At 39.4% G+C, this 14307-nt stretch overlaps 1 protein-coding gene across 1 annotated transcript; it reads right to left on the reverse strand.

Moving 5' to 3' along the window:
• Positions 1–2061: 2061 nt before the first annotated feature.
• On the reverse strand, positions 2062–10209 carry LOC122931440 (chymotrypsin-like elastase family member 1). Its single transcript, XM_044285512.1, has 7 exons — positions 10170–10209; positions 9754–9851; positions 8535–8635; positions 6949–7074; positions 3214–3350; positions 2410–2555; positions 2062–2223 (listed from the first exon to the last, which is right to left on the reverse strand). The coding sequence occupies exons 1-7, from the start codon at positions 10207–10209 to the stop codon at positions 2062–2064; spliced, it is 810 nt and encodes a 269-aa protein (XP_044141447.1).
• Positions 10210–14307: the final 4098 nt, after the last annotated feature.

Raw genomic sequence — 14307 nt, forward strand, 5'->3', positions numbered from 1 at the left:
TAGATGTTCTAAAAATAATAAAAAAATATATAAATATAAAACCTAAAGAGGGATATTATCTAAAACAAATACGTACATTACACACAGCCAACGATTCTTGATAGAAAATTGTGGAGCCATCAAGTCTTAGGCTTCATGCATTCGATTGTATCCGTTTTGTGGTCCTCAAACCGTAGATCCATGAAATACAAATACCACCTGTATGTCATCCGCATTTTATTGTCGGCCCATTGATTTCAATGGGTTCGTGGTCCACATTTCGCAGTAAATTATTCAACATGTCATGCACTGGTCTGCAAAAAAAATGCAGACGGCACATGGAAGGTATCCGTATTTTATGGATCTGCGGTTTGTAGACCGCAAAATACATATGGTTGCATGCATGTAGTCTTACTTTCATTACACATACTCATTTTAGGTCAGAACATCAATTTTGGAGTAATTATATACATAAAATGATGAGATTGATAACTTTGAAGCTTGATGCAGCTAAAGCCCACCATGACATTCCTTTTTTTTAATACGACAGAAGGGACATGAGGGGAAATTTATCATGAGGGGAATATTTGAAGTACATTTTGCTTGAGTCTGTGTTGGAGTACTTTGTGCCACATTTACCAAAGTCACATGATGTTTTATAAAGTTGTCTATCATTAAGGGCCCATTCACATGAACGTAAGGGCTCCGTGCCCCTGCTGCGGACCGCAAATAGCAGTCCACAATATACAGACACCAGCCATGTGAATCCCTTATTGCAGTGTGGACCCACTGACTTGAATGGGTCCACGATCCACAAAATATGGCAAAAGAAAAGACGTGCTATTTTATGCGGTGGCGAAGCATGGACCCAAAAATCCACGGAAGTGCTTCCCAGTGTTTCTGTGGGCTTCAGATCCATGCCTCCACTCCGCAAAAGATAGGACATGCCCTTGCCATATCTTGCGGATTGCGGACCCACCACCTTTGTGGTCTGCGATATGGCCATGGAGCCTTTACGTTTGCGTGACTGAGCCCTAAACCTAACAATTTTATCTAGAAGAGCTACTCCAGTTTTCCTACTCCACCCTCCTACTATAGTGAGATTGCGACTTTTTGTGTGACTTTTAAAAAAAAATCTCAATAATAAATCTGGAGTGAAGCTCATTAACATAGCTAACCACGTCCACTTTCCAACCCATATTTCAAAACTGTAGTGAGTGGTGTAAAACTGCAAAAAATTGCAAAATGTTTGCACAAGTGAGCCCGAAAGCAAAAGCCCTATTTTGCAACAACAGAGTTCTGGAGTGAAGACATGATAAATTAGTGCCAATGTGTTTTACAGTATGTCATTTTTTTTAAGCAAGACTGGAAAATAAAAAAACAATAACCTAGACAACTTTTTGTACTATTTTTTTTTTTTTTTACACACATATTAAAGGAGTATTTAATTTTGATGGACCGTTAATATCGATTGCCAGGAGTCCACCCCGGGGGTGAAGCTGTAGTGGAAGGCAGAAGAAGCCGCTGCTTTGCGGCCCAAACTAAGAAAAGACCTGCCCAGGAAGACTAAAAGATTTTAATATGATGGCCCCCTCAACAGTGTTATACAATGATATTATATACAGTTACACTATATATAGTGACATGACATACAGAATATATCTGCCTGGCTTGGTCAGAGAGCTATCTTGAGTGAGGGTTGCACAAAAGAAGGTCTTTGTTGGGGTGGAGGCCCATTCAAAAATTTGCTGTGTGGCCCAGTCAATTCTAGCTATGCCACTGGTCCATCCCCTACCCCTGCTGATCAGCTGTTTCAGAGTAGCTCCAGCACTTAACCTACACAGCTTAGTTGATTGTGTAGTGGACGCAGTTGGTATTCACAACTTTAGTGGGAGCAGTGCTGTACCTACCAGCATTGTCCACTATACAAAGGACAGACATGTGTAGTTCCTGATTTTGGGCTACACACTCTGCAACAGCTGATCGGCTGATTCAAATATTGAGCACCAATATAAAAATGTGACATACAGGGGTTCTGAATGATATATCCTGGATATTATTATTGGACAATGTTCATTTAGTTTAGTCACTTACGCTGTTGATCCAGGGGATGTAAGAGGAGGTTTTGGTAAACACGGATGGTTTCCGGTAGTAGTTGCATCCAAGAGAAGAACCAAAGCTGACAATACCATGGACTTGGTACACACCATTGACAGCGCAGTTAAGGGGTCCACCAGAATCACCCTAAGATACAGATTAAAAATTTCCGTTTGATACTAATGTCTGCTCTGAAGGACAATGCATAATAAGTAAGACAGAGCAGAATACATGACCATCATATAGCCAACATACAGCCCTTAGAATGATGGTAGAAGAGATTGTGACTTATGCTTTCACTGTTAGATGTATACATTTTAAGATAGAACTTACATTACAGGAAGACTTGACTCCATCTCCACCAGCGCAGACCATGGTGGTCTTGACAGTAGTACCCCACCAAGAGCTGAGAGAGCAGGTTGAGTGGGCAACGACGGGCAAAGTGGCTTGCTGGAGAATAGTTGCAAGAGCTCCACCAGCTGCAAAAATAAGTATTTTATTACAACCACTGTAAAGCCCATTCATAACTAGGTCTATCACTAACATCTATACCAGCCTATGCTAAATATGTCCTGTAACACATGCAGAAACATGTAAGAGTATAACAGGGAAAGATTTTGCCTGAAAAGTAGCACCATGGTTTGGCACATCATAAGGGTGTGCCAACATATTCAGTACATTAGGCTACTTTCACACTAGCGTTTTAGTTTTCCAGTATTGAGATCTATCATAGGGGCTCAATACCAGAAAAAAACATTCGGTTTTGTCCCCATTCATTGTCAATGTGGACAAAACTGAACTGAACAGAACCGAATGCCCCAAACTGCATTCCGTTCTGTTTAGTTGCGTCCCCATACCGGAGAGCAAACCGCAACATGTTGTAATTTGCTTTCCGTACTGGGATGCTGAGCAAGACGGATCCTGCATGACCCCAATGCAAGTCATAACCGTTCATAACAGATGCAGACGGTTGTATTATCAGTAACGGAAGCGTTTTTGCTGAACCCTGCCGGATCCAGTAAAAATGCTAGTGTGAAAGTAGCCTTAGTTAGTGAATAGTATCTGCAAACTTTAATGCTGGATTACTTAGTACAGCAGAATCAAGCTCATTGTCTGATAGACAATGGTAGAACTTACTGCTGGTTCTTCCCCATCCAGTAACGACACAGTTGTAGTTGTGGGCCAGGGTAGCTCCACTTGCTGGCAGAGTGGCCACTTTTACAGCACTGTTCAGGGTAGCACTGGAAGCCAGCCACAGGATAGCAATATCATATCTGAATTGAGAGACAAAAAAAGATGGTTCTCTGGTACCCCATGAAAGTTATAACATTAAATGGGTCATTCAGCTTTAAAGGGATCTGTCAGCCTGCTAGCGGTCTCCTGATTAGCTGTCACTTTGTGTGTTCAGAGCAGAGTACCCAGAGCACTGAACATGAGTATGAGCAAGAATGAATACTTTGATTTCTCAGCCAGGCAACCTCCATGACCATCACTCTCTAGGTATTGCAAGAAGATTAATTTTACCACCTCCACGTGTGTCGGGCCCATCTACCAACATCAAAGTGGCCTCTGCAGATGGATACCTAATACTAAAAGAACTGCCTCTCCTGGGCCTAGCCTAAGCCTACAATGTTCAGGGCGGTGGAGATAGATGGTAGATAGGTCTGACACACGTTTGGTCAAAAATGTGCGTGAAGAGCTTCCATTTTTCATGTTTAGTAGGTACAGTACCACTATAATCTATAATAATATGTAATCTCTAGTTCCATTGTTTGCATGTATAACAGTGTGCTGCCATATGTATTTTGTTTGTTGTCATCACTCTAGTTATGTCTGCACTGCTCTCAACTGTATAATTCTGTCAGCAGTTTTGAGGGGTTAAAACTGCTTACAGACACTCTTTAACCATTTCCCTACCGCCCATTGACTATAAACGTTCTTGGGCGGGCGGTTTATCTCTGAATGGACGTTCTGGAACGTCCATTCAGAGATCGCAGCTGCACGCTAATCGTGCAGCTGCTGAGTGGGGGGCCAGCTGTCGGCAACAGCAGGGCAACCCATAGAGAAGGCAAGGACAGTTCGCAGGTGTCCCTGCCTTTTAGATCGATGTATACACAGCTCTCAACGAGCGCTGTGTATACAGAGCAGGAAGCGCTATGCGCTTCCTGTACTGGCTTGGCGGTCATGTGTCCGCCGGGCCGGGTGAGTGCAGGAGCTGTCAGGTCTTCCACAGACCTCGATCAGCCCTGCACTGAGGCTGTACAGCGCTGTATTATTCTGTACAGCCTCTCTGGCAGGTGTATTTCTCCTGTAACTGGGGCTGACATAGTAGGTCTTGTATTACCTTATGGGGGACACAAAGTATAAAAAATAAATACATTTTCAAATAAATAAAAAAAATTCCCCCAAATCCGTTCTTTAAAATTTTTTATAAAATAGAAGGAAAAAAGTAAAATAGACATATTTGGTATAAATTCGTCCACAACGACCGGCTCTATAATAATATCATATGATCTACCCCATCAGGTGAACCCCAAAAAAAATAAAAAAATTAACATTGCACCAAAACAGATTTATTAGTGAGCTCACCTCCCAAAAAACATAATGTTAATCAATTAAAAAGTTGTATGTGCCCCAAAATGGTAGCAATAAAAGCATTACCGCATCCCACCAAACATTAGCCCCCACATAAGACCATAGCCAGAAAAATAAAAAAATATATGGCTCTATGAAATATGCAACACAAAAACATGATTTTTTATTCCAAAAAATGCTCTTATTGTGTCAAATGTAAAAAAATAAATAAAAAATAGACATATTCAGTATCGCTGCATCCATAACACAAAAATCACATGATCTAGTGCACGGTGTGAAAAAACAAACAAATAAAAATTATGCTAAAATAGTTTTTTTTGTCACCTCACCTCACAAAAAACATAATATCAATCAATCAAAAAGTAGTATGTACCCCAAAATGGTAGCAATAAAAACGTCACCTCGTCCTGCAAAAAACAAGCCCTCAAACAAGACCATAGCCAGAAAAATGAAAAGAAAATGGCAACACAAAAAACATGATTTTCTTTTCTAAAAATGTTTTTATTGTGTAAAACGTGAAAATTAAAAACTAAACATATTTGGTATCGTTGCGTCCGTAATGACTGGATCTATAAAAATGTCACATGATCTACCCCATCAAGTGAACGGTGTAAAAAATATAATTGGAAAAATGACACGAAACTGCTTTTTTTGTGACTTCACCTTCCAAAAATGTGATAAAAAGCAACCAGAAAGCAAAATGTATGCAAAAATGGTGCCAATAAAAATTACTGCTTGTCTCGCACAAAAAAGCCCTCACGCAGCTGATAAAAAAAAAAGAAAAAGTTATTGCTCTTAAAAACCATGACAGAATATTACATGTTAGAAAATTCAGATGCCGCTCCCTCCCTTTTGAGCCCTGGCGTATCCCCAAATAATAGCTTACGACCACAATTGGGGTGTTACTGTATTCACGAAAAAGTGGGTAGCAAATGGAAGGGGGATGTTCTCCTGTTATCTTTTGTGAAAAAGAAAGTTTGGGCCTAAAGCACCATTTTCTTGTAAAAAAAAAAAAAGGCCTTTTTTTATTTTCACATCCAAGTATTAAAAATTCTGTTGCGTGAAGTGCTCGCTACACCTCTTAGAAATTCCTTGGGTGGTGTAGTTTACAAACTGTAGTCACTTTTTGGGGGGTTTTCACTGTGGGGTTACCTCATGGCCTCTTAAAATGTAACATGGTGCCCAAAAACCATTCCAGCAAAATCTGCCCTCCAAAAACCATATGGCGCTCTTTGCCTTCTGTGCCCTGCCGTGTGCTCCAACAGCGACCACATATGGGGTGTTTCTGCAAACTGCAGAATCAAGGTAATAAATATTAAGGTTTGTTTTGTTGTTAACCCTTGATGTGTTCCAGGAAAAAAAATATAAAAAATCTGCAAAAATAGTGACATTTTGAAATTTCCCCTCTATTTTGCTTTAATTCCTGTGGAATAACTAAAGGGTTAACAACATTTCTCAAATCAGTTTTGAATAGTTTGAGGGGTGTCATTTCTTAAATGTGGTCATTTATGATGGGTTGGTTCTATTATGTAAGCCCCACAAAGTGACTTCAGAACTGAACTGGTTCTTTAAAAGGTTGACTTTGGAAATTTTCTTAAAAATTTCAAAAATTGCTTCTAAAATTCTAAACCTTCTAGTGTCCTGAAAAAAAAAAAAAATTACATTAAATGATTTTAAAATTAAGCCAACATAAAGTAGACTTATGGGGAATGTTAATAAATATTTTATGAGGCATCACTATCTGTCTTAAAAGCAGAGAGATTCAAATTTAGAAAACATTTTTGTTTTGTTTTTTGGATTTTTTTTTATAAATAAAGGTAAAACATATTGACTCAAATTTACCATTAACATGAAGTACAATGTGTCACTAGAAAAAAATCTCTGAATGGCTTGGATAAGTAAAAGCGTTCCAAAGTAATTACCAAATAAAGTGACACATGCCAGATTTGCAAAATTAGGCCTGGTCAGGAAGGGGGTAAATGGCCCAGTCCGGAACTGGTTAAATGACTCTTGTTATAGAAAAGAAAGTTCACTGTAAATGTCACATTTTGTGATAATATGGTTATTACTAGTTCTAAATGTTTTTTTTTTTTAACGCAAATGCTTTAAGGCTTCACACTTTGATTTTTCTACTACACTCTGCTACTCTTAGTTTACAGAAACTCTGCCCCATGTGGCTATAACCAATAAATAATTTGTTTTTCAGAGAATTCAATTTGTTTTAAGAGAAACCACCTGTCATTATTAAAATGTAAATGCTAAAAGATGTTGACTTACCCAGCAGCAACATTGTTGGTGTTCCAGCTAGCGTGTTTCCTGATGGAAGAGACTGAAATGTACTGTTCAGTGCCATCATTAGCACTAAGACTGTATTCTCCGAGGCCCACACGGAAAGAAACAGTTCTGCCGAGAAGGAGAAAAATTATATTTTGTCAGTGCTCAATTATCTGTCATTGGGGTCATTTAATATGCTTGTTTTGGGGCATATAAAGTAGCAAAATTAGGTGCCAGGGGCATTTTGAACAAAACTTTAGCAACTTTTTTTTCCCCAACACTCTCGCCACTTTTTAAAAAGTGGGTGGAGCTTAGCTGAGTGGACGGAGGCCCGCGTTGTTCTGACACATTAACAATCATTTACACTAGAAAACTGGCACATGGACAGCAGAAGATTAGACACATTTAATAATAAATTGATCAGATCTTCTTCCTGTAGGCTTTTTACCAAACTAGCATCTGAAATGAATGGAGCAGTAGTGTGCTTGCTTAAACACCACTCCATTTAAACGCCTCCAACTTGTGCTCTTTTAGGCTTTTGCAAAACTACAGTATAAGGGCTCATGCACATGACCGTATGCCCTCCGAGACATACAGTCCATGAGCGGGCCATATGTCCCGGAGCGGCATACATTGTGCGCACGGGAGTGCACAGCATCATTGATTACAATAATGCTGTGCACGCCGGGCCGCCCGCGGGGCCATTGTCCTGCACGCATAAATGCAGGTCATGACATGGTGGGACTTGTCATTTTTCAACAGCTGGAGAGCAATAGCTTGGAAAAAATTGTATGTTGAGACATGGTAGAGTTGCAGCAGATTTGTAAGAAAATAAGGTAATATCCACATAAGAATCTGCACGATCCACTATGTCTGGCCTTATCACCAGGAGCACACTACACCTCTAGAATGCAATGTGAATAGATACCTGTCCAGAGAATGAGAACCTGTCCACAGAATAAAATTTCACTTGTACACTACTACTGATTCAGGTAAGTTTTCAGGCATTGTGTGTGTGCGCCATTATATGACTTGTATTGTGCATTTATTGTCTGCCTTCTGCAGGCTCCATATCTAAATGTCAGTGTCCCATGAGACAGAAACGATCTGCTACATGTAGAGAAGAGGAGATCCTGCTTCACTATCAATCCCAGAGAAACAAAAGCAATATTATAGAGAAGAAATGAGCAGTGTTGTTGTGAATCCAGCTCTGGGGTGAGACAAAAGAACACTTACTAGGACCAGCACTACTGCCTGTATCTCAGTGCAGCAGCACCCATCTTCTCCTCCATTCCCCCTTCACACACATCTTTGGGCAACAGCATCAATCTGCTCTTTCCGTGAGTCAATTTGTTTGCATCAGTGCTTTTGTCACAATGAGTTTACCAGTGAATTGAGAATAATTGATCGGTTATGGTCAGTGCATGAAACAGGGAAGCTGGAAAAAGGCTCTGATAGGTGGAAAAAGAAGCATTTATATAAGATATATTGCAGAATTTCTTATCTAGGCTTTATGGGAAAAATGAACTGAAAACTGAGCGGTATTCTTAAATTGTAATACAATGTATTATGTAATTTTAGTTTTTTACCTGTCCACGCAATGAGCAGCGGTCAGCACGCGGTTAGCACGGATCAGGGAAGCCCCACAAGTGTGGTACCAATTGCCGCCAGACAGATACTGAAGAGAAACCTAGACGAATAGAATAATAGTACAGTATTTATTTTTTACCTTTTTAATAGTCCTTGGAGCCGTCCTACCTTTCCTCTTTTCTGATCCATGTTCTACATTCCTGGTTTTTATTCGCACTTTTGGACTTTGGATATTTCTTTTAAACAAGACAGATCTATATGTTGCAGTAACACATGGATACCCCACAAAGTTTTTTATTTTTTGTTTTGCTTTCATCAAACAAGGATTGATGCATATATTTAGACACCCACAATTCAATATGCAATGTACAGTGATCTTGGACTCTCTAAAAATTATAAATAATGAATCATTTGGAATATCCTGTGGATAGGGGATAACTTCAATGCTTGGCTTAAACTCTTTAAGTAATACTTTTGTATTTCAAGGGTTTTCCCAGTGTTTTATACTGATGACCTATCTTCGGGACTCATCAGTATCTCATTGGTGGGAGTCCGACACCCGTGACCCCTGCTGATGAACTCTTTGAGGAGGCTATGGTGCTTGACTGAGAGCCGCTGCCTTCTCGCAGCTTACCCCAGGCCAGTGATGTTACATTATGGGTCATATGTCCTAGGCACAGCTCAGTCCCATTCAAGTGAATGGCTATCAAATGCAATACCAAGCACTGCAGTTATCCAAGGAACAGTGCTGCATTTGGTGAGCTGTGAAGAGGCTGCAGCACTTGCTGATCTAATGGGTGGGGGGGTCAGATTTCAAAACCCCAATGATCAGATACTATGCTGAGTATAAAATACTTGTATAACCCCTTTAACCTAAGTCAATGCATTGTGCTGTACCAATATGTGCCACTCATTGTAGTCACAAAGTGATGGGTGCTGCAAAAAAAGGTCTGCAAGCCCTAATAAACACAAGGGACAATAGTAATTAAAATACTATACAGTATATGTGATATAAATGATCACACTTTTTCAATGAAACTATTGCAGCCACAATCAGTTTTGATAACCATACAATTTAGAATGTCCTTCTCAACAGCAACCAATATGACATCAAACTATGCTAAATACAGGCTAATATTCTATTATTAATGTGTATTGAAATATCATTTGAATGTAGTAAATCTTATCCTTCTCCATATAATGATCATCAGTACACACCTGCCAGGGCCAGGCGTTCCTTGCTGCATTAGTTCCTCCTACCACCCGTCCATTTTCATTGTCTTCAAGATAGCGGATGTCATCCTCATGACAATATCCTTTGTGTAGAATAATACAGACATTGAGATAAGTGGAGTTCTAGACTGAATTTTCATATACTTTCAATATAGTTTATATGGGATCCTCCATTACAAAATATGTAAAGCGATAGGTCAATCCAATCATGCCTATGTATGACTTAATGTCTGTACAGGACATACAGGGCCAACGCCAAGCTCTTTCTGGCATTTCAGGCTATGACAAAATCCATGTTACTTATTGCAACAAATATTATCTTAACGTTTGCCGATTTATTACAGCATCCACTTTATTTTTCTATCCCTGTATGAGGCCATCTTCCTAGATAGATTACTTACCGCCAAGAACAAGAATTGCAAGCACAAGAACCCTGAGCATTGTGCTATGATTCCACCAGAAATCTTCTGTAGGACGCTACCAGTGAGGTCTTTCTTTATATAATCACTGGATAGTGCCCGCTAACTGTGAGAATATCTCCAGGTGCTGAGGATAAAACTGCTGGCAAAAATATGTCCAATTTTCCTCAAGGGCAAATAACAAATTTGTTGCTTTAAATAGTGTATCACAATTAGCAAATAATAAGAAAATATTAAAAAGCTTGATAAAAAAGGTTATCAAACTTTTTTTAATGTGTTATGTGTGCAGCACTTCCATTGTCTTATTTTTCCTTTTGACTAGTCAAAAATAGACTACTGATTACATACAGTAAGAAAATTCCGGCACATGGAGTATCTCTTCATTTTCCAAATTTGTTCACAATAAACCCACAAACCTAAATGTATTTTATTGGGATTTTATGTAGCAACTATGTGTAAAGTGAAAAGAAAATGATACATGTTTTTCAAAACCTTTAATAAACAAAAATCTGAAAAGTGTGTGGTGCATTTGTATTCAGCTGCCTGTACTCTGATACCCCTAAATAAAATCCAGTGTGACCAATTGCCTTCAAAAGTCACCTAATTAGTAAATAGAGTCCGCTTATGTGTGATTTGTTCTCAGTATAACGACAGCTCGTCTGTGAGGGTCTCAGAGGTTTGTTACTGAGAATTAGTTATCAAACACCATCATGAAAACCAAAGAATACACCAGCCAGTTCAGGGATAAAGTTGTGGAGTATAAAGCACGATTAAGTTATAAAAAAATATCCTAGGCTCTGAACATCTCACGGAGCACTGTTCAATCCATCATCTGAAAATGGAAGGAGTATGGCAAACCTACCAAGACATTGCCATCCACCTAAACTGACAGCCCAGGCAAGGAGAGGACTAATTAGAGAAGCAACCAAGAGGCCCATGGTCCTTCTGGAGGAGCTGCAGAGATCCCCAGCTGAGGTGGAAGATAAGTCGTTTACTCCACAAATCTGGTCTTTATGGAAGAGTGGCAAGAAGAAAGCTATTTTTGAACACAAGCCATAAGAAGTCCCATTTGCAGTTTGCCACAAGCCATGTAGGGGACACAGCGAACATGTGGAAGAAGAATGCTCTAATCAGATGAGACCAAAGTTGAATTTTTTGGCCTAAATGTAAAGCACTATGTGTGGCAGAAAACTAAACTGGTCAGAGTTGATGGTAAGTTCCAGTACACCCAACAGGTCTTGATCTGAGGATATCCGATGGAACAACTGTGGGAACTCCTGATCTACTGACAATGATGATATCCTCTGCTCAATCCAAGACCTGTTGGGATGCATGAGTAATGGATTTTAAGGGTGTCGTTATTAAGACTGGCGTTTTAGACCCTATAGCTGGCAGTAGATCCGCCGGAGTTATGTAGAGGCACAGGCCTCTACATAACTTTGGCAAATTCACCTCCGCTTTTAAATGTAATACAGCTTACTAGCTGTTTTGCAGTTAGACTATTTCCTACATCTAAACCAGGAGTAAAATATAGTAAATGAGACAGGCCTGCCGGTCCGTCGACTTGCCCGCCCATTTTTTTTGAACTAGCATGAGCGGGGAAAAGTAGTAGATTGTGGCGCATAGGACCTTTGCCCTGCAATCTGCGCCATAAAAATGCCTAATATTTCTAGTTAATAAATGACCCTCCAAAGATATTGTAGCATCAACATAACCATGGTAGAGAAGCATTGTGTTTTCAGGCACCTCATGGGTTGAGCATGTTGACTTTTTTTAACTACATAGATTTCAGGAGTGCATTTCAAATCTGGATTTGTTTGGATGCCAGGTTTAAGGGGGTTTTCTAGCATTTGGCCCCTTTTTACTTAAGCCCCCTAGAGTGTGGTACCAAATTAAACAGTCATACTCATTCATTCTTTGGTCTTAGGCTCTGTCTCCCATTCAACTATCCTCTGGTCCTTGGTTTGTTTAGTTCCATCCACGATAAAAAATGTGTCACGTATGTCCACAAATGGCACTCCTGGGTCACATGCTAATTGGGGAAATGTCCCCACTGAGGCCAGTCATTGGCTGCAGCAGCCCCCGTGTCCCCTTCTGTACCCCAATCGGAAGGAATCAAGTTGAGGACCAGAAGATTACCGAACTGAACTAAGGTACTAGGAATGATATATTGTGATGTCCTTCAATAGGTAATAGTAGTGGTAAGTTATAATCACTATCAGACCTTACACACAGATCAAATTGATTTTTTAATTAAAGGAGTGTCGTTTATTTTAACTCATAATTATTTTATATTTGATTCAATATTTTATCTACAACAACGAGGGACCGCCATGGGTACCAGGTTCGCCCCCAGTTATGCCAACATCTTTATGGCCCAGTGGGAACATGATTTCATCACCCCACTACTGGGGACGAGCCTGGTACTATGGCGGAGATATATAGACGACATCTTTTTTATCTGGAGCGACACAAGAGATAGTTTAGATATATTCTTAGAGAAGATCAACACAAACGATAGAAATATAACATTGACAGCTAATATAAGCCAAACACAAGTAGAATTTCTAGACCTATTAATCAAAACAACTGAAAATAAACTACTATGCAGCACATACCAGAAGCCAGTGATGAAAAATAACTTCATTTTACACTCTAGCTGCCATTTACCTAGCTGGCTACTAAACATCCCGACCAGCCAATTCAGACGCTTAAAAAGAAATTGCACACTAGAAAGCCAATTTGAAACAGAGGCAGATAATTTGAAGAAACAATTCCTAGCAAAGGACTACCCGATGGCAGCAATAGACAGATCTTTAGACAAAGTAAGATCAATGGACAGAATAAAGTTTTTTGACATTAGTAACGAAATCACCACAACCATGACCAAAAAAGAAGAAACACCCCGATTAATTCTACCATATAATGCTCACTACAAAAAACTAGAGACAAGCATTCATAAACACTGGCACCATATCTTAAGTGACAAAATTATAGGTCAACTACTACCAGATAAACCACCGATTACATATACCAGAGCCCCCAATTTAGGCCTACGTCTAGCACCAACAATCAGAAGAAACACGACCAAACCAAATCAAAGCTGGCTTTCACTACAGGGTTTCTTCAGGTGCGGGAAATGTAATAATTGCAAAATTACAAATTTTCCTAAAAAAACAGCAACAGTTCATTCAACTATCAATACATATAAACATGAGATTCGAGAACATCTCTCCTGCCACTCCAATAATGTCATCTATGTTCTACAATGCCCCTGTCACAAACAATACGTTGGGCGTACTAAAAGACTACTCAAAACAAGAATATCTGAACACATCTCGAATATAAAAAAGGGCTACGAACTACATTCCGTCTCCAAACATTATAAAGAACACCACAATTGTGATCCATCATCACTTATCTATGTAGCCATAGAAAAAATTACACGTCAATGGAGAGGCGGGAACCACATAGCCGCCATGTCAAGGTCCGAATCCAGAAAAATATTCGAATTCAATACAATGATTCCTAAAGGTCTCAATGCAGAAATGGAAATCTTTGGCTTTCTATAAAAGAACGGAGACTCTGCAATTGGTGGGGTGCCCCCTCGGAAATTGGGGTCGTAGTCCGGCTGTCTACCAGCACTCCGACCCCTCCTCCCGGGTGGGCCCCTCCCCATAAACACTTTCCATCACGCAAAGAACACTTCCCATCATGCAAATATTACATTCCTCTAGTTAGTACTTCCTTCTAAATACGACAAGAAAGTACAACAGCCTAACGCAACTCCTAGACTGTACATTATAGACTGCAACCACTCTCCTGCGTTATGACCGGATATATAATCATTTATAGCACCATCCACCTATTATAATAAAATGAAGGTCATTCATTTTTATTTTTATTTTTATTTATTCTAATTCATATTTTTTATCTGAACCTTCATGCACTGATATATATAAATATATCTTCTATTTTTATATTATATAATTTCAAAATTTTATTCCATCTTTATATACGTTTTTGTACCCGACTAATTGTCCACTCATTATATTGGATTATACATCTCATTGCTTCCATTGAAGATTTATTATCCAAAGAAAAGAAGAAGAGAGAAGAA

This window comes from Bufo gargarizans, chromosome 3 (genome assembly GCF_014858855.1).
Source record: "Bufo gargarizans isolate SCDJY-AF-19 chromosome 3, ASM1485885v1, whole genome shotgun sequence".
Lineage (NCBI taxonomy): Eukaryota > Metazoa > Chordata > Amphibia > Anura > Bufonidae > Bufo > Bufo gargarizans.

Excerpts from the sequence above, each read along its gene's own strand:
- LOC122931440 (XM_044285512.1), bottom strand. The coding sequence starts at position 10,209 with ATGCTCAGGGTTCTTGTGCTTGCAATTCTTGTTCTTGGCG. Across the intron at positions 9,852-10,169 it reads TGCAATTCTTGTTCTTGGCG|GATATTGTCATGAGGATGAC; the intron begins GTAAGTAATCTA and ends TTCTACACAAAG. Across the intron at positions 2,224-2,409 it reads GAGTCAAGTCTTCCTGTAAT|GGTGATTCTGGTGGACCCCT; the intron begins GTAAGTTCTATC and ends TCTGTATCTTAG.